Genomic DNA, 26,460 nt, shown 5'->3' on the forward strand with positions numbered 1-26,460 from the left:
GTATTAGAATTTTTTGAGAGTACCAACAAGCACATGGACAAGGGTGATCCAGTGGATATAGTGTAATGGGATTTCCAGAAAGCCTTTGACAAGGTCCCTCACCAAAGGCTCTTAAGGAAACTAAGTAATCATGGGATAAAAGGGAAGGTCCTCTCCTGAATCAGTAACTGGTTAAAAAATAGGAAACAAAGAGTAGGAATAAATGGTCAGTTTTCACAATGGAGAGAGGTAAACAGTGGGGTCCCCCAGGTTTCTATACTGGCAGCTGTGCTGTTCAACATATTCATTAATAACCTGGAAAAGGGGGTGAACAGTTAAACAGCAGAATTTCCAGATTATACAAAGTTATTCAAGATAGTTAAGTCCAAAGCTGACTGCAAAGAATTACAGGGGGATCTCACAAAACTGGGTGACTGGGCAAGAAAATGGCAGATGAAATTCAACATTGATAAGTGCAAAGTAACGCACACTGGAGAAAATAATCCCAACTACACATACATAATGATGGGTTCTAAATTAGCTGTTAACTCCAAGAGCTCTTTCTAGAGTGTTAGCATGGAAAGTTCTCTGAAAACTTCATCTCAATGCATAGCCTTGGTCAAAAAGGCTAACAGATTTAGGAACTATTAAGAAAGGGATAGAAAATAAGACAAAATATCATAACGCCACTGTATAAATCCATGGTTCGCCCACACCTTGAATACTCTGTCCAGTTTTGGTTACCCCCATTGTGGAAGCAGAGAGTTATTCTCCGACATCATCTAAAAAGGATATAGTGGAATTGTAAAACGTTCAGAGAAAAGTAACAAAGATGATCAAGGGTATGGAAACCTTCCATACAAGGAGAGACTAAAAAGATTAGGGCTTTTCAGCTTAGAAAAGAGATGATTAAGGAGGGATATGATAGAGGTCTATAAAATCATGAATGGTGTGGGAAAAGTGAATAGAGAAGTGTCATTTACCCTTTCCTACAGTATAAATCCCTGGGGCCACCTGCTGAAATTAATAGGCAGCAGGTTTAATACAAACAAGAGGAAATACTTTTTCACACAAAGCACAATTAACCTGTGCAACTCCTTGCTATGGGATGTTGTGATGGTCTAAAGTATAACCAGGTTCAAAAAAGAATTAGAAAAGTTCATGGAGCATACTCCACCAAAGGCTATTAGCCAAGATAGACAGGGATATAACCTCATGCTCAGGGTGACCCAAAACTCTGACTGCGAGAAGCTGGGATGGGAGTACAGGGGTGGATCGCTCCAGAATTTCCCTGTTCTATACACTCCCCCTGAAGCTCAGGCCATTGCCAGAGATAGGATACCGGGATAGATGGACCATTGGTCTAACCCTAACCCAGTGTGGCAGTTCTTACATTCTTATGACATGATATTCTCATAAGTATTCTCATAAGTATAGAGGAATATACACCTCTATCCCGATATAACGGTGTCCTTGAGAGCCAAAAAATCTTACCGCGTTATAGGTGAAACCGCGTTATATTGAACTTGCTTTGATCCGCCGGAGTGCGCAGCCCCGCCCCCCTGGAGCGCTGTTTTACCGCGTTATATCCAAATTTGTGTTAGATCAGGGTAGAGGTGTATATGGTCTAGCTGAAATTACTATAAGGTGGGTGCATAACTGCTTGAAAAACCATGCCCAAAGAGTAGTTATCAATGGTTCATTGTCAAACTGGGAGGACATATCTAGTGGGGTTCCGCAGGGATCTGCTCTGGATGGATATGAAGTGAAGAATATACTTATAAAATTGTGGGTGACACCAAGCTGGGTTGCAAGCACTTTGGAGAGTAGGATTGGAATTCAAAGTGACCTTAACAAATTGGAGAATTGGTCTGAATTCAATAAGATAAAATGCAATGAAGATAAGTGCAAAGTACTACACATAGGAAGAAAAAAATCAAATGCACAACTACAAAATAGGAAATAAGTGGCTAGGCAGTAATGTTGCTGAAAAGGATTACAGTGGGTCACAAATTGAATCTGAGCCAACAATGTGATGCTGTTGCAAAAAAGCAAATATCATTCTGGGGTGTATTAACAGGTCTGTCATTTATAAGACACTGGAGGTAATTGTCCTGCACTACTTGACACTGTTGAGGCCTGAGCTGGAGTATTGTGTCCGTTTGGGGCACTATACTTTAAGAAAGATGTGGACAAATAGCAAAGAGTCCAGAGGAGAGCAACAAAAATGATAATAGGCTTAGAAAATTTAACCTATGAGGAAAGGTGACAAAAATGGGCATATTTAGTCTTAAGAAACGAAGACTGAGGGGGGACCTTCAGACTGAGGACTGTCTTCAGATATGATAAGGGCTGTTGTAAAGTGGATGGTCATCAATTGTTCTTCATGTCCACTGAAGGGAGGACAAGAATTAATGGGCTTAATCTGCAGCAAAGGAAATTTAGGTTAGATATTAGGAAAAAGTTTCTAACTATAAGGATAGTTAAGCACTGCAATAGGCTTCCAAAAGGGGTTGTGGAATCCCCATCATGGAGGTTTTTAAGAACAGGTTAAACCAAGGATCGGCAACCTTCGGCACACGGTCCGCCAGGGAAAGCCCCCTGGTAGGCCGGGCCAGTTTGTTTACCTGCCGCGTCTGCAGGTTCGGCCGATCGTGGCTCCCACTGGCCGCGGTTCGCCACTCCAGGCCAACGGGGGCTGCGGGAAGCCGCAGCCAGCACATCCCTCGGCCCACGCTGCTTCCTACAGCCCCCATTGGCCTGGAACGGTGAACCGTGGCCAGGGCCTGCCAAGGGGCTTACCCTGGCGGGTCGCGTGCCAAAGGTTGCCGATCCCTGGGTTAAACAAACACCTGGTCTAGGTATACTTGGTCCTGCCTCAGCCAGGGGGCTGGAATAGATGACTTCTTGAGAACCCTTCCAACCCTACATATCTTTGATTCTATGATTTGCAAACCAAGTCATGTAAGAGTTCTAGAAATATATATTGGAATTGCAAAGGGCTTGATTCCTCACTCAGATGACATGGAAGGAGAGGAACTGTAAAGTGCTAGTTCATGGAGCTGCCACCTTTCAGCATGATCCCATCCCAAGTTCTGTGGCATTTGATGTTTTCTCTTAAAGCCCCTGTTGTCAGAGCCAGGTGGATATAAGAGAATCTCACTTTTCGTATAAAAGAAAAAGAAATTTCTAGTGCTTCTGATTGTGGAGAAAATCTTTAAAACATGAACCATAAAGGCGCAAAAACCAACCAAAAACAAACAATCCATCCAACACCCCCCCTCCAAAAATTATTATTTTGCAAATATCATGATTTGGGGGCCTTATGCATGATTTTTAATTGGTTGGGTTTGGCAATACACTGGTAATGGCTCCCTGATACACTGTGACATGGCAACTCCAAAAGTTAGATGTGCTCAGTGGAGGATTGGGCATTGGTTTGCTTTGTCTGGCCCCTCATTCCGCCCACACCATGCCCCTGAGGTGCCCCCTTCCAAACCTGGAGTGGTGGGGCTGCTGGTTCAGGAGGCAGCTTTACCTCTTCCTCCAGACCATCCCTGCACTGGGGAAATGCTCCACTGTCCATCTGGCCCAACCACAGAACTGTTGTTACGCCTCCTCCATGTCTGTGTTTCTCTCTACCCCGTCTCAGTCCACCCCAAGTAAACCCTCTATCACATGGCTCATCAGCAATGATGGTGTAACACGTGTAGCTGGGCATAGCAGGCAGGCAGGTGTTCATGGAGCCAGCCATGCAGATCTTTCATCTTTTGGGGTCAGCATGGGGAAATCACTCACAGATGGTTTACAGAATGAGAGAGAGAGAAAAAAAAGAACAAATCATCCCCTGGGCATAAAGGCAGTTTCCTGCTGGGCCCTGATCAGTCTTATCAGCATCTAAGTTAGAGGTGCATTGGAAAAATCCCCATATATGGCTTTATAAAATGGAAGGGCTCTGTAACAATTCAGTGGGCTTCAATCTGAAACAGTGAGGGGTCTTGAGCACCACCTGTTTGTGATCCCGTGCATTTCTAGGTTCCTGTCTATCTGTATCTCAGAGTGTGTGCACGTGACTATAGTTTCTATCTGTAAGCTGTTTGGGGCTGGGACAGTCTTTTTGTTTTGTGTTTGTACAGCGCCTAGCACAATGGGAGTCCTTGTCCATGACTGGGGCTCCTACATGCTACAGAAATATAAATAATAACAACCCTCTATACTGTATCTGAAGGGCGTTGTGTCTGGATTTCTATATGTCTGCATTTTATCTGCATTTTATCCAAGGGAGCATGTTCAGGTTCCTGCCTCTGGCAAGGCCCCGATCACACCTCTCAACTTTCTAGACACCACAAAGTGTAGCCAAGATCTCCAAATTGCACAGCAAAAGGGCCAAAATGCATAGCGGGCATTTTATTGCCTTCTCCACATGCAGCTCTGTGGCTATAACCCAGAAAAGTGTATATGGTTCATGATTCCCTACCTCCAGGAAATGTTCAGAACCTGAGTATGTGCCTTTACCTCATTATTTTAAGAATAAAATAAAAAACAAGAATTCATTCGCTTCCCCCACCCCCACTTCACCCTACAGTTGGTTGCTCTCTGTTGGAATCCTGAATATGCCTTCTTCCCCCTTCAGTCTCTCACTATATTCTTTCTTTCACCCCCCGCACCACCCGCTGCTGCTTTTGTACCTTGGAGAGAAGGAGTCTGACACTACCCTGGAACAGGCTGCATTGACCACAGCAGGAACAAACGTAGAGCAGAAGCTTGGGGGAAGGAGAAGGAACACTTACAGTTTCCCTGCCAGGATGCAAAGAACTCCATAAAATAGAATCATAGTGACGTAGGGCTGGAAGGGACCTCAAGAGGTCATCTAGCCCAGCCCAGTCATCTTGTCTAGTCCTGAGGCAGGACTAAGTATACCTAGGGCATGTCTATATTGCCCCGCAGTTCAGGCAACAGGGGTATGAATAACAGTGTGCACCAAAGTGCCACGCTGTAACTTCCCTGTGTTGACGATGTGAGTGCAAACTTAAAGGTCCCTCGTGCGCACTGAAGTAGTCCTCCTTTAAGTTTGCACTGACAGCATCCACACAAGGGGGTTACAGCACAGCACTTTGCTATTCACACCCCCATTGTCTGAACTGTGGGGCAGTTTAGACAAGCCCTCAGACCATCCTGACAGGTGTTTGTCTAACCTATTCTTAAAAACGTCCAGTGACAGAGATTCCACACCCTCCGCAGCTAACCTGGTCCAGTGCTTAACTATCCTCATAGTTAGTTGTTCCTAATATCTAACCTAAATCTCCCTTACTGCAAACTAAGCCAATTACCTCTTGTCCTATCCTTGGTAGATATGGAAAACAATTGCTCACCATCCTCTTTATAACAACCTTTTACATATTTGAAGACTGTTATCTTGTTTCCACTCAGGCGTCTCTTCTCAAGACTAAACATGCCCGGTTTTTTAACCTCTTTTTGTTGTTGTTGTTGCTCACCTCTGGACTCTCTCCAGGGGTCAGTAATGTGTCTGTACATGGACACAAGTGTCTGTGGTAAATATTTTGAGGTCTGTGGTAATTTTTCAAAAAGTTGAATGACTGAATGACATAACCACACACACCCCTCCCCCACACCAATGTCTGTCACTTAGTACGGTCATTTTGTCAAGTGTCCTTTGTGCAACATAGTGGTGCTGACCCCTCACTCTCTCCAATTTATATACATCTTTCTTAAAGTGTGGAGCCCAAAATTGGCACTGGTACTCCAGCACCAGTGCCAAGTGGAGTGCAACAATTGCATACTATGTCTTATTTACAACTCTCCTGTTAACACACCCCAGAATGACATTTGTCTTTTTCAAAGCAGCATCATATATTCAGTTTGCGATCCACTATAATCCCACGTCCTTTTCTGCAATACTACCGCCTAGCCCGCTATTCTCCATTTTGTATTTGTGCACTTCATTTTTTCCCCCTAAGTGTGGTACTTTGCACATCCTGATTGAATTTCATCTTGTTGATTTCAGACCAATTCTCCAATTTATCATTTTCAGTTCTAATCTTGTCCTCCAAAGTGCATGCAACCCCTCCCAGCCTGGTGTCATCTGCAAGTTTTATAAGTATATTCTCCTGTCATCCAAGTTGTTAACAAAATTATTGAATAGTGTCAGACCCAGGACCGACCCTGCAGCACTCCACTCAGTATGTGTTCCCAGTTTGACAGTGAACCATTGATAACTACTTTCTTAATACAACCAGTTGCTAATGAAGAGCTCTTGAGATGACTGGTCCTGATTCCCATCGCTCAAAGGGGTATAATATCCCCATTTAGCAGGGAGGCGGTAGAGGCCTAGTCTGTCTGTACTATCTCCAAAAGCAGCCTCTCCTTTTGATTCACTATCCCCACACTCAGCTTCCCTTGGTGCAATCTCTTCGGTTCCACCTATGAACTGGTTGTGCTGTCCCCATGCAGAGAGATCTGCTTCTCCTGCAGACCCACCCACTTTTCCTGCCCTCTGGTTTCATGATTAACTTTAATAGGAGTGGGTTCCAGAGGACTGGTGCTTTAAAAATATATCCCCAATTAATGGTGATCTGAAATACATTAATAATAATAATCAAAATCAGATCCCGACTCATTAAAGAGAATAGATGTGCAGAGTTAGCATTCTCAAATAAGTACATTTATATATCAAAATATCTGAGCCTTATTTCCTCCTTTTCGTACCTGCTTAGATCTGAATTTAGGCCTCTAACTTTCCCTTTCCCCACCCACTCCTAATGTAGTGAAAGGAACCAAGCTCCTTTCTCTGCTATAGTGGTTAGTGATGCTCCCAGCTGTGGAAGGAAAAAATGGAACGTTGAACGTAGGTCTTGGCAAGTAACTGTTTCAGTTCACCTTCAAAATGTACATATTTTTCATTTTTACATCTAGGTGTGGTTTCTGTTAATGATCTGAAACCTCAATAGGGTTTTTTTTTAATACCTATATAAAGCCTTCAGTGCCTGTACACAAAAAGAGGAAGTGCCTTCTCTGAGAGGTTCTAACTTCTGAGGATTTGTTAGTTAATGTCTGAAGATGCAAAGGCCGAGATAATTGCTCATTATGATCATTGTATTGAGAAGAATCTTTCAGGTAGTGTGTTCACCACCTTCTGAAATATTTAAAGTATGACAATGTACAGGTCTTTGGAAACAAAATCAAGCCATTTAATTCAAAAGGAAGTTGTTGGGGGGGACGACAACTGGGAGTTGAGGGGGTTGGAGATGGTTTATACAACACATCAAGCTGCAGCCTGTCCTGCCCTGTGTACAGTCAACAGGATCATTACCTCTGTTCTAGCTGCAGCAAGAGGCAGAAAGAGCCCACATGCTGGGTGATGAACGGGGCACTGGCAGTTAGAAATATCACCATTTGGATTCATAAATGGAACTCATGTGATCTGGAATCATCGAGACAGACTAAAGACAGGATACTGCAATGTCTCAGTCACAGAGTCACTTTTCTAACAGTCTAGCTGCAATCAGAAGGCCAAATTTTTCTCTGTAAATCTCTACATGATCTCAGTAGGGTTGCCCTGGTGTGACTGAGAGGATAATGATGCCCTAAATCTGCATGATCCTTTTCCTGACTCCCCAGCATTAGAAGATTTTTGCCTGGGAGTTTTTTTCTAACATTCTGATCTTTTCAGTATTCCATTCTTAATCCCCCTCCACCCTCCCTCTCTCTTGCCTCTAGAATAGCAAAAAAGACAGCAACCAGGCAGGCAGCCCCAAAACGTAAGGGCAAAAATATACCCTGGGGATGGAAAGTGAGCATCTGAGGATGATATGTAGCCCTAAGTCTGCAAATGACATTTTCGTCAATTAATTTTAGCAGCACAGCAGGAAATGAAAGGGTAGTGCTTACTGTAAATGCCTTTCTCCCCTCTCCACATCACTGCGGGTGTCTGAAGATGCACATCACTGCTCTTCTCAGAGAGGGCTATTTCTGTCATGTCATAGATCAGTTCGGGTCTGTTCTATGCGCCTATGATAGTGACAGGATGAAGCTGCTGTGGTCTTGAGCCATTTTGCAGATTTTGGATACAGATAACTGAGAACTGACTTTAACTGACATTGCTAAGAGGGAAACAAAACAAGAGGCCGGGATGCTGAGCAGTCAAGCTGGGATAGTCGAATATGGTAAGAGTTGAAACAATAATGGGTGTGATTTTAAATGTCTCACCGAAACACACACAAAATATCCACAAATCCACCCCTCACAACTGCCTTCAGATTACCCTGACCAAGCCAAATGAGATGTGTGTGCTTTGTATGAAGTTAAGCAACGTTGAGGAGTGCTGTATTCCAGTTGTACTCTGAAGTCATGTCCTAATCTCACTGCGACCCTAGTGCACCTTAAAAATTTGAGTTTCGATACTTTGCCAAGAGATCCTCCTTCCCCCCAAGTGGGTGAGATTGGGCTGATCTTAAATGTTACTAGTGGGCTTTATTTTCAGATGGGGTAAATAAGTGTAGCTCTATTTATAGCAATGACATCAGCTGAGGATCTGGCCCACTGACACCTGGATGAGGGCTGGGAGCAGGGCTAAACCCTTTGCTGTGGCATGTAGACAGCTGGTTTATATTACCACTGTTTAGGTAATGCATCATGTTCCTAAAATTCCAGCCTGCATACTACAGAATCTGGACAGACTCCTACGTGAGACAGCATTGGCCTCCAGACGTTATTACGCACTGATTCTCTCTCGGTCTCCTCTCTGCCAGTCATATCAAATCAAACACTGCATGACCAAGCACCAGCCTGGTGGGTCTCCTTATCAACCCACCTCAGCTTCCTGTAGCCATCAGTCTCCACTGGGGGTTGTGCATGGCCCATTCAGGCATGATATATTTCTCCTGTGGCACTGACAAAAGAGTCTGTCCCTGAGAGAACACCATGAAGTTCAAGCTCACAGTGCTGGCCTGATCTTCAAAGATGGCCTCTCCCGCATCTCCCACTGATTGCAGTGGCAGTTGTTGGTGCTCAATACCTCTGGAAAACAGGGTGTGGTTGTACAGATTGCTTTCTTTGACCATAGCCATTCTTTTCTGAGCTGCACTTTAAACCAATCAACCAAAGACTGAAAAAGAACAAGGGAGTGAGGGAAACAGGTGTTTCCTCCTTTGCTCATGAGAGGCTTTACACTGGCTTCTTCCTAAATCTGATCCGATGGCTGGGAGAGTCCTTTCTCCTCCCTGTCTGAATCCCATTCTGACACACACCCGGCTCCTGGATGCGGGGCCTGGCAAGCAGATCGTGGCTCATGTCACTGCAGCATGAGTTCAGCCACCTGGAACCTTAAAGATCTATTCTGATACGTTATTCAGTATGGGTGTGTTGATTTTTTTTTTTGTTCCTGCTTCTGACATCATTTCCTGAGCAGCAGCTTCGTTTAGCCGTGTAGCCAGATCCTGTTCTTAACAGACGATGCAAAAAGCTCCTTAAAATGGATTTCAAATCTCCTTTTACCCTGCAGTGCGTGCTGGTGATAATAATCATGATTAATGGTAAGTGTGAGTTTTTCTTTATGAAACTGGCACGGATTCGCCCAGGTGAGCGGAAACCTTCATTTTGCTCGGATACCTTTGTAAGGTCACCACCGGGCGTTGGGAAGTATCAAGTGTTGTAACCGCTAAAGCACGAAAAGGGGCCATCAGACCAAAGTAAGACAGATTTTTTTATAAACTAGTAATAACTAACAATGCATTATTGCCTTGATGTACTGCAGCCTTGAACGCAGCTGAAAATGATTGCCTGGGAGGCTTTGTATGTGGCATGCTGGTTAAAGCAGGAGATGGGAATGTGGGACTCTGAGGTTCTAGTCCCAACTCTCCATATGACCTTGGCAAGTCATTTAGCAATAGCCACCATGTCCCTCCATTGATAGTGGTAGTGACCTATGCAAAGGGACAATGTGAGTCTTAATTGATTCATGTTTGCAAAAGCCTTTGAAATCCTCAGATGAACGGTGCTATATTGGTGTAAGTTACTTTTACTGCCATACGTACTATGGCTCATTTAATTCATGAACTGGTCCCAGTTAGCCTTCTGAGTGTTGGACTCTATATACTGTCTCAGCCTCTAAGCTCTGAGGAGGTGGAGCTGTTGGAGGTAGGAACTTAAGAGGAAAAGAAGAGGGTATGCTCATGTCTTTGTCTCTGTAGTTCTGGCTTTCTGGTGTGCCCCTTGCCTTGATCTTTGCAGGATAGCAGAGTTAGCCTTCACTTCAGGTTTAACCCCCTCTCTTCCCCTCTCCCACCTTCCCACTGTGATCCAATTTACCATTTTTATGTCTTATCTGGAGTTTTGCCTTTTGTGAGTCAGCCAGATCAGAACCAATGGATGGACACGCAATAAAATCAGTGACTGTGTTTTATTATTGTTGCTGCGGGCCACATTAATGAGGAAGCAAACACTGTCAATGGAATCATTGGTGGCTCAGTCAACTTTCCTTTGGGAATTCAAAGCCTAAAAAATCTCGCTAGGGTAACTTGGGGAGATGACCCATGTGTGAAGCCCACGCCTTATGATACTTCGTCTACAGACTGTGACACTTATTGTAACAAGATTATGTGCTTGCAGAGCAGATCTCTGCAACTGAAGAATGTGTCAAGGAAGAATGAAGGAAAGTATGAATTTGCTCTTACAAACACAAGCAAAAAATCTTTCTTACTGAAAGTGTCTGGTAAGTGACCCTTGTTTGGAATCAATCATTCTTGAATCTGAGAGCTTAAATGAAGGATCAGTTCGTTCCAAGATGTCAGTTTGGCTCTCAGTAGCTGTAGGGGTCTCTGGATTAGCAGACACAGTTTGTAGGTCTTCAGCTCTGCAGAATGCCATAGTGTTGCATGCAAACAAAAGGATATTTTTTGCATCCACTTTGCCAACTTCCCATATCCTTTGAGCCCACTGAGAGCATAAAGGTGCTGGGAGAAGATGCCTTCACCCCCTGACTTCAGAGACAGCAGTGTGGGTTGTGTGTTTCTGGAGAGCAGATTTTAGGCACGGAGTTGTGGATTTTAGTCCATTTCCATAGTGGGACAGGTGGCAGCTGTCACAAAACCATCGCCACTGTTGGCACTAATTGACCCCTTGCTGGCAATCTCGCCTGGTAGGCTAAGGACTGGCTGGATGACGGTGACTGAACTCTCTTCTCACCCCCAAGAGCTGGTCTCTCTGGGTCAGGTTTGAGATACACCTGGGCTTGTTTCTCAGCAGCTCAGTGCAATGGAGAAAGGGTCTGACAAGGATGCTGTTGCCACTCCCTGATTCTCAACTGTTGACCCCCAGTGTGCAGGTTTAACTTATGCTGATGACATCAGGTCCCTCAGGGGTATTGTACCACTTAGAAGTTGGTCATAGTGGCCCTTTGCTCCACCATGCCCTCTGTCCCAACCTTCCCGCTCCCTTTGTTCACTGGATGGCACAGCTCTGGCATAGGAGATAGCAGAGCTGGTGTGGGAAGCGGCAAAGCCACTTCTGACATCTTTACGTCAGTGGTGCTTCTCCTCACACAGGGAATCTCCTGGCTGGTGCAAGCTCACTTAGCCTATAGGTGACTCCAGCCCATCAGTGGGGTAGTGTGGGGAGGCTTGCACTGCCATTGCCCACTTTATACCAGTGCCATAGCTAAACTGAGGACTTCAGTCTCTGGGACTGTCATTCTGGCACCTTGCACTGTCCCCTCCAGGATTCAGATAGGCTGGTACCTTGCACCACATTCTCTCGGGTCCTTTTCTACGCTGCATTTACTTTACAACGTCCCAGGTTTTTTAAGAGGAAATGGAGTTTATGGGATTATAATGAAAATGTCAAAGTGGCCTGATCTCAGTGAAGACAAATGAAACAATGCCAGCCAAGTGCAGACAAGCAGAACTCCAGCTGAGAGCTGGTCAAAGACAGAGCTCCTTGGCCCAAAGGGCTTAGATGAGAATTGGGCAAATCGTTCAGAAAATGTTCAGGCCTACTTTTTCCTATATTTAAATCCATTTGCTTTCGTGTGTTTACAACCCTTATGTGTTCACTTGCCACACATCTTCTAGTGAAAGAATTTACTGGCAGGAATGCTCATAGGGGCAATGTCTTTTAGGTGAATATTGGATAGTATTTAAGGAAAGTGAATTTTGAGCTTGTGAACATGAATATTCACACCAGACACCTATGTGTGAGTTACTTACATAGTCAGGGAACAGAAATATACCATGTGACTTGTATGTCTAGTCCATACTTCACTACCTGCCATGGCTTAACTATAGAAAATAATCTATTGTCATGGGCCAAACTGATGGAGACACAAATGTATTCACTCGGGAAACTTAAAATGGTCTGGGATTCATTTATTTAGTGTAAAGAACTCTTTTGATAACCTCGGTTTCATGATTCTTTATTTCCGAAATAAATAATTTTCAACAAGAAAACCGAAGAGACTCCAAATTTGGGTGAAATGTAGGTAAATTAAGATGAATGACGTCTATCAGAATGAGGGAGATTTGAGAAAGGTCTGATTAACATAACCAACACAGCTCAAATTTCAAATACTCTCAACAAACTGCAAGCTACAGGCCAGAAATTATTCAGAGTTTATGCTACAAATAATTTTGAATGCAGAATCTGGAACATTCAAGAGAATGATCATCAGTTTGCAGGCAATATGTGAACAGAAGAAGAGGTGAGGAATAAATTACCGCCTATTGTTTGCCCAGCTCTAGCTTGAGTCAATTCTCCTTCAAGAGTACTTTATATATTTACGATGCTGTGAAATTAAAGGTTTGAGATGACCAAATAAGTAATTTCATAAGAGGTCTCCAAGATCAAGGGCTGTTGGTATGATGGAATTACATTTCTTTTGGAAGGCGTTCCAATCAATATCTCATGACCATTCAGGTAAATAGTTAATTGAATTAATCAGCAACTGAAAAATGTGGGCACATCTGGAAATTAACCAAACCAAACCAGGAGTTTCAATTACATTCATGTGACAGATTTTCTTCTCAGAGGGCAATCAGACTCTGGAATGAGTTGTTCCAGTGCCACTGGAGAAATTCAAATTAATGGCATTCAAGAGAATAATAGCCAATAACTTGGGCATCAGAAGTATTTCAGGGTGTAAATGACATTAGATACTCATCTACTGTACAGTGATGTTTGATCACATGCACAGGGTTGAATTGATCACCGGATATGGGATGTGGAAAGGATATTCTCCTGTTGCATATTGACCAGGAAGTTTCTGTCCTCTCTTGGAGCATTGTGCAGGATTTGACTATTAGGATCAGGTGGGAGTATCCCACAAATTATCTCTTGCAGTTGCTGGGGAGCTGATGGGCACTGCTGAGACTGAAGGAGGAGGAACTGGCATTGGTGAGGCTGCAAGAGGAGGAAAAGGAGTGGTTCTCAACCTATTTACCACTGTGGGCTGCATATGCAGCTCTCTATGTGTTATGTGGGCCACATTCGCACAATATATATACTCGCTATATGGTCCTGAGGATGTCACCTAGGCTGCATGTGTGCTGATTGGGCCGCGAGTTGAGAACCACTGCACTATTGGATGGATTGCCTTGGGGTGGGCAGACTCTGGTAGGATTGAAGGACTAAGGCTAGGTCTACACTACCCGCCTGAATCGGCGGGTAGAAATCGACCTCTCGGGGATCAATTTATCGCGTCCCATTGGGACGCGACAATCGATCCCCAAATCGACGCTCTTACTCCACCAGCGAAGGTGGGAGTAAGCGCCGTCGACGGGAAGCCACAGAGGTCGATTTTGCCGCCGTCCCTACAGCAGGGTAAGTCGGCTGCGATACGTCGAATTCAGCTACGCTATTCGCGTAGCTGAATTTGCGTATCTTAAATCGACCCCCCCCCCCCGTAGTGAAGACGTAGCCTGAGAGAGATAACTGTGGGATTGCAGAAGAAGAAAATGGAAATTGGTGGGACTGCAGGGTTGCGACAGGCTATTGTGGGATTTCAGAGGGATGGCCAGGTGTTGAAGGGATTACAGGCATTGATGAACCTCGTTTTTTCCCATCTTTTATTTCTATGCAAACTAACACATGGCAAATGCAGTTGTGGTCTGTGTCCGAATGGCAGAAATACCACTTTTGTTCATGTTCATTGCCATGTCTGGTTAACTTGTCTCTGTTTTCTCTCCTGTTTTCATAACTCTCATCTTGTGTGACAAGAGCCAACCCAAATCCCAGCTGTTCATGTCTCCGGCGACATTAATGAGGGAGGAGAATTACCTTGCAAGAGGGCTAACCATTCCAGTCTCCGCTTTCGTTGGAAGCTGAATGGACAACCTGTGGCTCTGACTGAGACTGAGGATGATGGCAAGTGGATTATTTTGGCGAAAGAGGGGACTGGAAAGCTTGACTGTCAGATTCACTATAAAAACAGCATCAACGAGTGTTCCGTCATAGAAGTGGAGTGTAACGAAAGTAAGTGATGTTAGCCACAGTTTATCTTCATTTTGCCCCTCTCAGGATGAGGGTGAGAGGAGTTGTTATTGTCAGTATCTGCATGCAGAGACAAGTGCGTCTTGACTTCCTCGCCTCCCTCTCTCTCCCCCCCCCAGCTCTGTATCCATGTTCTATAACAGCAGTTCTCAATGGGGGGGGGCCACAAGCCCATTCAGGGGGGCCGCAGAGCCCCACGCCTGAAACCCGGTTCCCCCGAGCCCCAATGCTGAAGCCGGGAGCAGCGGAGGGCTGAAGCTGGGGGCTCCCCCCAAAGCCAGGAGCAGCGGATAGCTGAACCTGGGAACCCCAGTGCCCCCTCGCACGAAGCTGGGAGCCTCACTGGGAGCCCCCTGCCCACACACAGCTCCTACCTACCTCCTCCCTGCACCCTGAGCTACCCCTTGCCCGCACACAGCCCCTAGCTACCCCCTCTCTGCACCTTGAGCTACCCCTCTGCCCGCACACAGCCCCTAGCTACCCCCTCCCTGCACCCTGAGCTACCCCTTGCCCGCACACAGCCCCTAGCTACCCCCTCCCTGCACCTTGATCTACCCCCCTGCCTACACACAGCCCATAGCTACCCCCCTCCCTGCACCCTGAGCCACCCCCTCCCTGCACACAGCCCCTAGTTACCCTCCTCCCTGCACCCTGAGCTACCCCCTGCCTGCACACAATCCATAGCTACCCCTCCCTGCACCCTGAGCTACCCCCTTGCCCGCACACAGTCCATAGCTACCCCTCCCTGTACCCTGAGCTACCCCTCTGCCCGCACACAGCCCCTAGCTACCCCATCCCTGCACCTTGAGCTACCCCCTGCCCACACACAGGCCATAGCTACCCCCTCTCTTCATCTTGAGTGGTTTTCAAACTTTTTGAACTGAGTCCCCTCTTTGAGTTATATTTTTGGGTGCGTCCCCCCACAGCCCGGACAGGCTGGGTGGCCTCCTGAGTGAGTCAGGGGATGGAGGTGGCACGCCCTCCCTGGACCCTGCTGTGCAGAGTTGGCTCGAGCCCCACCAGCCCCCAAATAGAAGTAAAACTATGCCTATGTCCAAGGGTGTTCCCCCCCTGGCCTGGAGCCCCCTGCTCCCCTCCTTCCCCCGCCGGGCCCTGGTGTTTTTATCGCACGCTGAGGGGGGGCCTCAGCAAGAAAAAGGTTGAGAACCCCTGTCCTACAATGTATTTCCCAAATTGATATGCACCTCCCCCACTGACAAATCAGAGATACGCTACCCCACAATCAAAAGAACATGGGTTTCTTCCTATCCTGACAAACCTTCCTCACTCAGCCTTCCAGCACTTCCACAAATAAACCAGCACCCACTACCCTAGTTCTTCGGCTCCTGGGCTCAGCTGCTGTATTGTGCTGTGTTTTATTACCCTCCACGTAGGTCAGCTGTACAAAATCGTCAAGAAGATTAACCAGCTCATAAGTATCGCCTCAGCCTTCCTCACTGTTAGTGTTGGGCAAACAATTTGCCACCGATTATTTATTTATTTATCTAAGCTTTTTCCCTGTTTGCAAATTGTCTGCGGACTCTGATTTCATTCATTTGTTTACTGTACACAATTGACGTCCCTTTCGTGTGAACAAATTTCACCCAATGGATGGATCACAAACGGTTCGGTGCGGGCTCGATCAAGAGCCTATTGATATAGTTGGAAACACCCTCATTGACATTAATGGGCTGTGGATCAGGACCTGCGATCATTCATGCAGGGATCTGATCATCACCCTGCATTATATGCACTGTGGGGCCGCCTCAGTGACAAAGTCTAATATCTGTTCCCTATTTCCAGTTCACAAACCCATCAAGGAACGTCATGAGAGTTGGGCAAGCACTGCTGAGGGGAAAAGTTGTATGAACACATATTGGCAGGAGTATTAGCCCAGTTTTGGGAACTGGTGACACTTTTGCTTTCTGTGAACAAATATTTACTTCGTTCTAATGTTCACAGACAGTGAGTAAAAAGGGTTTTGAATACCAATGTAGAGAATTCATGGGTTTTCATTTTTTTGTAATGACCGATTATTTTTGCTGTATTCTTTCCCCCTCTAATTACCATTATGATGATTATAGTTAGAAAAAGACTGATGATATTCTACTCACTAGTCAGAAAAATATTACTTGCTCCAGGCAAATGGACAAATGCAGGTTTTGTAAGGTTGATAATGAATCTAAATACATTGGGCATTAGACAACTTGATGGCAGATGAAATTTATCCTGGATAATTGTTATCATAAAACATATTAACCAAAATAATTTAAACTTTTCAGGAACACTGAAGGGCTATGAACATGTGGGATCTAAAGAAAATGACTTGGAAATTATAAGTAGCTTGATAAAGATGTCTGTCCAGCATGCAGAAGTAGTTTAAATAAGCAAGAAGATACATAGGACATTTAAAAGGGTATTAATTATTATTAGAGCTGTCAAGCGATGAAAAAAATTAATCGCGATTAATCATGCGATTAATTGCACGATTAAACAATAATAGAATACCATTTATTTAAATATTTTGGATGTTTTCTACATTTTCAAATATATTAATTTCAATTACAACACAGAACACAAAGTGTACAGTCCTCACTCGATATTTATTTTATTACAAATATTTGCACTGTAAAAAACAAGTCCTCTCTGTCCTACTTCAGCCAATCACTCAGACAAACAAGTTTGGTTACAATTTGCAGGAGATAATGCTGCCCACATCTTGTTTACAATGTCACCTGAAAGTGAGAACAGGTGTTCGCATGGCACTGTTGTAGCCGGCATTGCAAGGTATGTACGTGCCAGATGCACTAAAGATTCATATGTCCCTTAATGCTTCAACCACCATTCCAGAAGATATGCGCCCATGCTGATGACGGGTTCTGCTCAATAACGATCCAAAGCAGAGCGGACCAATGCATGTTCATTTTCATCATCTGAGTCAGATGCCAACAGCAGAAAGTTGATTTTCTTTTTTGGTGGTTTGGGTTCTGTAGTTTCCACATCGGAGTGTTGCTCTTTTAAGACTTCTGAAAGCATGCTCCACACCTCGTCCCTCTCAGATTTTGGAAGGCACTTCAGATTCTTAAAGCTTGGGTCAAGTGCTGTACCTATCCTTAGAAATCACACATTGGCACCTTCTTTGTGTTTTGTCAAATCTGTTGTGAGTGTTCCTAAAATGAACTCGGTCATCATCCGAGACTGCTATAACATGAAATACATGGCAGAATATGGGTAAAACAGAACAGGAGACATACAATTCTCCCCCAAGGAGTTCAGTCACAAATTTAATTAATGCATTATTTTTTTAACTAGCATCATCAGCATGGAAGCATGTCCTCTGGAATGGTGGCCGAAGCATGAAGGGACATATGAATGTTTAGCACATCTGGCACGTAAATACCTGGCAACGCTGCCTACAAAAGTGCCATGCGAATGCCTGTTCTCACTTTCAGGTGACATTGTAAATAACAAGCAGTCAGCAGTATCTCCCATAAATGTAAACAAACTTTTTTGTCTTAGCAGTTGGCTGAACAAGCAGTAGGACTGAGTGGACTTGTAGGCTCTAAAGTTTTACATTGTTTTGTTTTTGAGTGCAGTTATGTAACAAAAAAAATCTACATTTGTAAGTTACACTTTCATGATAAAGAGATTGCACTGCAGTACTTGTATGAGGTGAATTGTGTGGCGACGACACAGGAAAGGAAACAGAACGCCTGGTCTGTGGTAGTCAGAGAGCTTCACAAGCCTCTTGCAAAAAGCCTTTTTGCTCCCAGGAACTTTTTTGGGGGCTTTTATTTCCTGTGCTTACTCTGTTTACAACACTTTTTAGTGGTCAAATTCTTGCGCATAGAAAAGGCATGCAGTGTACATCAACATGAGATAACAAACCCATCTCTTGTGCACGTGAACACCAGCTGCGAGGGTGATGATCAAATCAGCCAAATAAGTTTCCTAATCACAAACGCTGGGTTGAAGGCCACTCCTGCCTTGTAGCCATGGAAACAGTGTGCCGTGACTATGGGCTGACAGTTTGGGAGCTATGCATTCCTACAGAATTGAAAAATACTATTAATTTTGTTTATCATTTTTACAGTGCAAATATTTGTAATAAAAAATAATAATATAAAGTGAGCACTGCACACTTTGTAGTCTGTGTTGTAATAGAAATCAATATATTTGAAAATATAGAAAAACATCCAAAAATATTTAATAAATTTCAATTGGTATTCTATTGTTTAACAGTGCAATTAATTGTGATTAATTTTTTTAATTGCAGTTAATTTTTTTGAGTTAATCGCGTGAGTTAACTTCAATTAATCGACAGCCCTAATTATTATTATTTTAAGTATTTTGAATAGTGTATTCAATTTGGTCCCTGTGGAGAGAGACACTGTAGATAGATAAATTGACTAGCTAGCTAAACAACCTACTGTAGTTAGCTAGACAAGGTGACTAACTAAACAGACTGACAGGTATACTTAGTTCAAGGTGTGGGAATAGTAGATGAAAAAGGAATCAAGTGATAATAAAATCAATGGTTCAAATCTAACCCTGGTGCAATTCCCTTGACTTCAGTGAATTTATACTGGGTTAAATTTGGCTCCATACATTTATCATATTTGGAAAAAAAGTGTTTTTTTTCTGAATGTCCTACGTCTGAACAAACCATCCTTACACAGGAGGAGTGCTTTGGAGGATCTCAGTCTGTTTGTAAGTCTGTTGCGCCATCTGCCTGTCTTTCTGTCCATTTCTCTCTACCTCTCTGAAGTAAATTCAGTTCTTATATAAGTCTTGATCTACACTGGGGGGGGGGGATCGATCTAAGTTACGCAACTTCAGCTACGTGAATAACGTAGCTGAAGTCGACGTACTTAGATCGACTTACCGTGGTGTCTTCACCGTGATGAGTCGACTGCTGCCACTCCCCCATCGACTCCACTTGCGCCTCTCGCGATGGTGGAATACAGGAGTCGACGGGAGAGCGCTCAGGGGTCGATTTATCGCATCTAGAGATGTGATAAATCGACCCCCGCTGGATCGATCACTGCCCGCCGATCCGGCAGGTAGTATAGACTTACCCTAAATCTGTGTAGTTGACAAATCCCCAGTCAATGAGCAAGGTGCTGGATAATATTTACCAACCTGTATGTGACCTTCTGACAGGCCATCTGCAGTCCGTGCCTCATGCTGGTAGCTTCACATTAGCTCTGGCTGGGAAGGGGAATAAAGAGAAAATCTGTAACACAGTTAGGAACCACATAATCCATCCTTTCTTCCTAATTCCCCCAGCCCACCCACCTCTTCAGTATTCTTCACTGACTTGAATTCAGCTGCAGGGCTTCTTCAGCTCAGGAGGACAAGCTTCAGTTCCTCTGACTAACATGCTGTGTCCTTCGTGCAGGAAACCTGCTGCAGCAACCTTTGTTCATTTACACCCTGGCAGCATGTGGAGGGGGAGCAATTGTCCTGGCTGTTATAGCGTCACTGATAACATGCTGCTGCCTGAAAAGCAAACAGCAGTTCATTCCGGTGCCTTCAGGTGAGTGGGGATTTCTCTGCTTCTTACTGGGTTGAGAAGAGTCTGTCCTAGGACAGTCTAAACACAGCTCCATTTCCCAATTTGCTGGGTTCTCCGTAGGTACTGACTAGACTTTGTGGCTAGTCTTGTCTTCCTTCCATTCCTGGCCTTGTCCCAGTAAAGTTGAGCTTTGTAAAAACCTGCTCGTTGCTGGGGAAAAGTCTCCTGCTGGTGAGTTCCTGAAGGAACATTTTTGTTTTCACCTCAGATTTGCTGGCAGGAGCTATTTGTGCTGAAAACACCAGTGGGGGCACATTAAAGAAGTCCTACTGCTCTGTCTAGGCTTGATCCTGAAGGGAGCTGAGCACCTGTTCCTCCCACTGAATCTCCTGTCGGGATCAGGCCCTCTATGCTCTGAGTTCAGACATAGCCAGGCCACCTCAGGTGGCAATCCTGTCAGTTCTCCAAATTTGGAAAGTTTATAGTGTCAATACCCTGTATCAGTCTGCTCTGGGAATGGCACCAGGGCCATGTGAGATGGAGACCAAGATGAGTGTGAAAAGCCAGGCTTCACACTGAATATTTCTAGAGTTTATGGAGGGTGGGGCCTGGTTCCTGCTTCCTTGCAGTCTTTCATCTGCTTTTCTACAGAGGAGGAAAAGGAAGAGGGAATGACGATGTCAGTCATCTCCAATGAAGAAACAAAGAGCCCTCCAAATGGAGACCACCATGAGGCACCATCTGCCCCAGATGACAGCCCTCCAAACCCTGGTTGGTACAGGGACTTGGTTTGTAGCTGTCTGAGAAATAACTCGTTTAGGAAATTGGAGGAGGATAAAATTGATGTATGTTATTGAGGGTGGAAAGAGTTGGCTGGACAGTCTGGAGACCGAATATGACTACTGGCCGTGCAAGCTTCCCAGCACTGTCCTGTCAATACCTCATTAAGCCACATTTGCATTTGTCAGCTCTCGGTGCATTGTGGTCTCGTGCCTTTAATACCCAATAAGTGCACCAATACTCCATTAATGCACCTCCTGCCGTGGGGCAGAGGATGGGCTCATCCATTTTACCTCCTGGTTATTAAAAATATCTTTTTAAAAACAGCTTTGCAATTTTACTGTAATGTTAGCTCCCCACCCTGCATATCCAGTATATTTATAAGCTAGAGTCACTAACATTGCCCCCAATTCTAGAAATCATTCTTATTCAGCACAGTGCTTAAGAATGTGATAAGCCAGCAGCACACGCTTAAATCCCATTGAAATCAGAGATACTTGAGCACATGCTGTGTTGCTTTCCTGAATCAGGGCCACAATTAGTAATACATTCATATTTAAATCTACCAAAGAAATCGGGAATGGAAAACATGGTATATGTGTAATGCAGCCAGGTTAATGTGGGGATCGAAACTGGTTTTTTAATCTTCTGTGTGAGTGCTTGATGCATTAAACCCTTTTTTTTGCATTTACTTTTCCTGATTTTTTAAATGAACATTAACAGCAGCATATCCGTTACTAACGCATATTAACCGAAGCTGCCTTAACTGGGAGACTTTTAAGTGAGGCTTCCTTATCTCCAGCATCTTTAACTGTGGCCTCAACTTAACTGTCCTTTACTGAGACGTCCTTAACTGAGTTGTCCATAATCTACCATTGGTTCAATCATCCTTAGGCAAAACTGCATGCCCTCGGTTTTCAGCGGTTATTGACAAGGGTGCCACAAAAATAAATTGCGTGTGCTTGCTGAACAGAGCACTGGATTGGGACTCAGGAAATAGGGGTTCTATTCCTAGCTCTGCCCTTGATGTGCTGGGTGACCTTGAAACTGACCTCCTTGGTCAGGTGCTTTGCACTCTGCTGATGCAAAGCATTATGTCAGAGGGCCGTATCATTGTTAATGCACATGTGCAATCATTCCAGCCTTAATGAGCCAATCTTTTAAAACATTGGACTGATTTTCTTCCCATTGAAAATCCCCTCTCTTCATTAGGGAGGTCTATAAAACAAGGTATGTTTAAATTTTCTGGCAGCGTACCAAGAGAAACGGAGGTATGCATGTGCTGCATTTCAATAGCAGCCTGTAGAAGAAGGATGTTTTTAACTTGCTTCTCTGATTCAAAAATGGCTGAAACTTGTTTTGCTCTAACTTCATAAATAAATTGCATGTGGGGTTTTTAGGCATGGAAAATCCCAGCACCAAAGAATCTGGTTGAGAAAGTCATGATGAGCAAGTGAAAAATGAGGGGTTGGAAAGGAAACTGAAACTCAGCCCTAACTCTAGCTGCTTCTACCACAGGAGCCATAATAAAATACAGTTTTATCTTGTATTGCATCTTACAAATATATTGTATCCCTTAAAATGCGTGGCAGAGTTAAAAAATACAGTTACAGAGCAAGATAGTACAATAATAATGGAGGAGGAGTTAAATGTAGAGATATAGGCAAGGGAGAATTGATATGGTTTGGATCAGAGATTTGAAAATATAGGGAAAGTTAATAAGGCAGAGAGAGATGGCAAGAGCTTGTCTCAAAGCAATAGTTGCCAGATTGTATTGAAGGACAGAGAGGAAACCAGTTCTGGGTGAGAAGAAATTAAACGGAGAGGGAACTAGAGAAAGATGAGCTCTGTGCTGTTGTCTGTGGCAAATCCCTAGAGGGATTTAAAAACAAGGGAGGTGATCTTGAACCAGATCCTGAATTGAATGTGGAGTCACTGGAGCAGTTTGCAGCATGGGCTGAAGCAGTTGTGCTTCATTGTGCCTGTCAGAAGGAAACAACAGCGTCTGAGTGTGCTGGAGAGCAGAGAGCTGGGACTAGGGCAGGCCATAGAGAAGGGAGTTGCGATTGTCAAGGCAAAAGGAGATGAAAGTCTGGGTGAGGATTTCAGCAGAGATGGAGTTAAGACAGTAGCAAATGTTTATAACCATTTCTCACTTGTTTTCCAGAAAGCACAGAGACCTGTCAAGGTCTTGAGGCAGAGCCCAAGATGGAGGCAGAGTCTGAGGTCACACCAGATCCAGAGGTGGTTGTTGACATCAACAACGAAGAATTTTTGTGCGACTCTTTCCCTGATCCTATTGATCCCTGACCAGACACGCTCACTGTACCGGCCTGGGGCCAGGGGGGGGCATCCCCTCTGTATTCCATAGTCTCATTCCATGTAAGAACTTGTCTGCAAAATAACTGAATTAGAGGGGGAAAGTCCACATGCGCACAGATTACAGGCCTGCAAACCTTATTAAAAACCATGCTTGGGCGCTATCATTAGCAATGGGCAAATGGGTTCAAATATTAATAAGACTCCCCCCACTCCATGACCATTTGCCTATTTATAAGACTGTTCCTGAGCTATGAAGCTGTTTGGCATGCTCTGAAATGAGCTGGGTAACCCTCCCCCCGCCCATTATTTTTCATGTCTTTGCTCCTCTGAGATTCCTGGCTAGGTACCAGGATGGACACAACATTTAATCTGAGACCAAAACCAGGATGTGTCAGAAATTTCCTGGGAAAGCCTATTCTCATGAGATTTCCAGCCACATTTTGCAGTCTTGAGGTCAGGGGAAGGCTGAGATAAGCATTCATTGTGATGGGTGCTTATCTGAACCTAATCCTTTGCATTTCACCCATAACTAGTTATTATGTGATGCTGAGAGATGTGAACCAGCTGTGATGGCTGGACGTATTGGAAGAGGATGACTTTGGATCTCCCAGTATATGTGTTGCTCAGTAATGACCAACAGGTGGTTATATATTTTCCTTCCACTGATGCTGATTGCATAGTGAGATGAGTGATTTGCAGCTGGTGTGTCACTGGGCTGCTTGCCTTTATCATAAGGGTTTTCATGGCATCCACCTGTGGTTCTGAAAAGGTGGCTCGTGTAAAGCTGAGATTGTTGAGTGGTGTAATCCTTAAGGCATTACTGCCTGAAATATAATGGTCTGGCTACTGCAGGCTGATTAAGCTGGTCCAGTGTGTGTGCTTGGGCTTTTTCTCCTCTGTGTTATCTGCACAGACAGCTGCAGCTTAGAGAATTCCTTAAGTGGGCTCATCCTGGAGCCTGCTCAATATTATACCCATTGACTTTGCTTAGAAGAGACTTGGGACTGGAGTAGTGGGGTTCTGATGGAGACTTGTTAGCAGAGATATAAAGGGGAATCAAGGTAGCAGGGGACCCTACAGGCCAGGAGAAAGGAACACTGGCAAAACTGCAGGTGAGTCTATCCTGGGGAACTGCTGGTTTGGGCTGAGCTACATTTGCAGTGTGTGGGGTAGGGGATGAGGGCTGGGATGGGTTCAAGAAATGAAGCTTCCCTTGCTTTGAGAGAGCTGTGGAGGCGAGGGTCAGTTTAAAGTCAAAGCAAGTGATGCAGTTCAGGGCTGAGCTGCATTGGCTGAGAACATTGCATTGCATTTTCTCTAGTGAATGCTGTTATGTCCTCCATTTGGTCACCATTCACTGACATTTCCCCCTCTCCCCCCCCCCCCCCAATGCTATGGAAAGAGAACTGAGTGGTGGTTTGTACACACTCTCTGATGTGGGCTGCAAGCACCTCAGTAAGGAAAGATTCCCTGTCTCCTGGTCTGGGAGCTGGAGAGAATGGCACACAATATCTGAAGAATCACTTTGCACATTTTGATGGCAAAGCTCTGTATTGGTGATGCCACAGGGTAATTTGTTCCTGTTCTGTTTTCTCTGATTTTAGGACTCCATTTATAAGATCTTGCAGGTCTAGTAGCAGGGAGGGGAAGGTTCTTAGATGTCATGTGCCACAGGTGCCTGTTCAACCTATCTCTGCTGCTAGGAAACACCCCATCTGTTAGGCTCAGACTTTCTATGATGGGAAAGGGTTGGCCCTTTGGATTTTCTCAAGGTGTTAGGCCATCCCCTCTCAGTTGGAATGTTGCTCAGAGCCCTTTACATGAACGTGGCTGTGTGTGTGTGTGTGTGTGTGGGGGGGGGTTATATCACATCCAGGTAGAAATGTGGGGATACCCATTGATGGTGCACTGTGGGGGATCTGGAGAGGGGTGGGGGAGTTCAGTAGTGCCAAAGAAGTGCTGGGTGCAGTCAGCTCTGGGGTTTCCGACCTGTCTGCTGTGCGTTGTAGCTGATACAGCTATAGGCAAACAGGGTGACATCAAGGCTGGTCCTTAAACCCAGGGCTCAGTGATCCTCCTCTTCACAGGCACGATTCTGAGATGTTTCCGCTACTGTCAGCGTAGGTCTCAGTCGAACTCGAGCTGGATTGAGCTTCCCTGTACCCAGGAAATATAGGGGAATGAGTCTTTTGTTCTGTGGGAACTGGTAACCTAGGGTGCAGGATCTCCATAGGCATCCCCTTTCTCCCCTCCCTTCCCTGCAGGCAGACCCCTACCACCAGACTCTACCATGCAACAGTCTGGTGAGACTGTGCATGAGTAGGGTTCTCCCCTTGAACTGGGTGCTGGTCATTAGTCCTGTCCTGGCTCATGTGTTGGGAGAAGGTCCAGGGAAAGCTAAGATGCTAGCCAGCTTTGGACGCTCTGCAGGCAGGCAGAACACCCCATTTCTCTTTGCTCCCTCCCTGCAGCTGTACAGCAATTGTTAAAGATTTTTATTACTGCGATATAAGGCCAGGAGGGGAAATCTCTCAGCTTTTACTTTTCTTTTTTTGTTTTTAATTTTACTTTTTTTTTTCCTGTTTTTTCTTTGTTTCGGGACTTTTTTTTTTTTTTTTTTGCTGATTCTGTTCCTAATAAAGAGATTAAACTTTCCACAAGAGGTTATAAAATAAAGTTCTGTTCTTTGGCAAATGGCCATGTGTACTTGTCACTGAGGTTGCCAGCTGGCAGGTTTTTGACCAGCCTTGCCGATGTTTGTACTGCCTTGCTGGTTAAAAGATTGAATGGACAGTTTATTTGTTTTTTTTCACTGGGGCCAACATTCCCTGTATGCATGCACACAGCTTTGGAGCATAGTGATCTGGTAACTACAGTGCATGCCATGAGTCTGGCAGCATGGTCAGCACCCAGCTCTGGCTCTGTCGGGCTAGGCTCTGCAACTGCCAAAACCACAATGGCTCCTCTTGGTGCCAGGAAACAGGACAGACCCAAGGCTTGCCCACTGGGGTGGGAGCAAATGACCCTGGGGGAGAGGGGGCAGTAAGAGGGCTCCCTCATGGGCTCAGGTGTGGGAAGTGTCCAGTGCAGGGGTGGGCAAACATTTTGGCCCAAGGGCCACTTTGGGGAATAAAAATTGTATGGTGGGCCATGAATGCTCACAAAATTGGGGTTGGGGTGTGGGCTTTGGCGTGGGGATGAGAGGTTTGGGGTGCAGGAGGATGCTCCAGGCTGGGATCAAGGGGATTGGGGAGGGGGATTGGGAGTGGGGTATGGGGAGAGGCTCCGGGGGTACAGGCTCTGAGCGGTGCTTACTTCAAGAGGCTCCCGGAAGCAGTGGCATGTCCCTTCTCCAGCTCCTA

At 44.9% G+C, this 26,460-nt stretch overlaps 1 protein-coding gene across 1 annotated transcript; it reads left to right on the plus strand.

Moving 5' to 3' along the window:
* The first annotated feature begins 10,032 nt into the window (after positions 1–10,032).
* On the plus strand, positions 10,033–23,086 carry LOC112113219. The gene is made up of 6 exons (XM_024209440.1): positions 10,033–10,134; positions 10,606–10,708; positions 14,206–14,460; positions 19,880–20,017; positions 20,648–20,767; positions 22,944–23,086. Exons 1-6 carry the CDS (start codon positions 10,033–10,035, stop codon positions 23,084–23,086), a joined length of 861 nt encoding a protein of 286 aa, XP_024065208.1.
* Positions 23,087–26,460: the final 3,374 nt, after the last annotated feature.

The sequence above is a fragment of the Terrapene carolina genome, unplaced genomic scaffold (assembly GCF_002925995.2).
Source record: "Terrapene carolina triunguis isolate 2854851 unplaced genomic scaffold, T_m_triunguis-2.0 Scaffold558, whole genome shotgun sequence".
NCBI lineage: Eukaryota > Metazoa > Chordata > Testudines > Emydidae > Terrapene > Terrapene triunguis.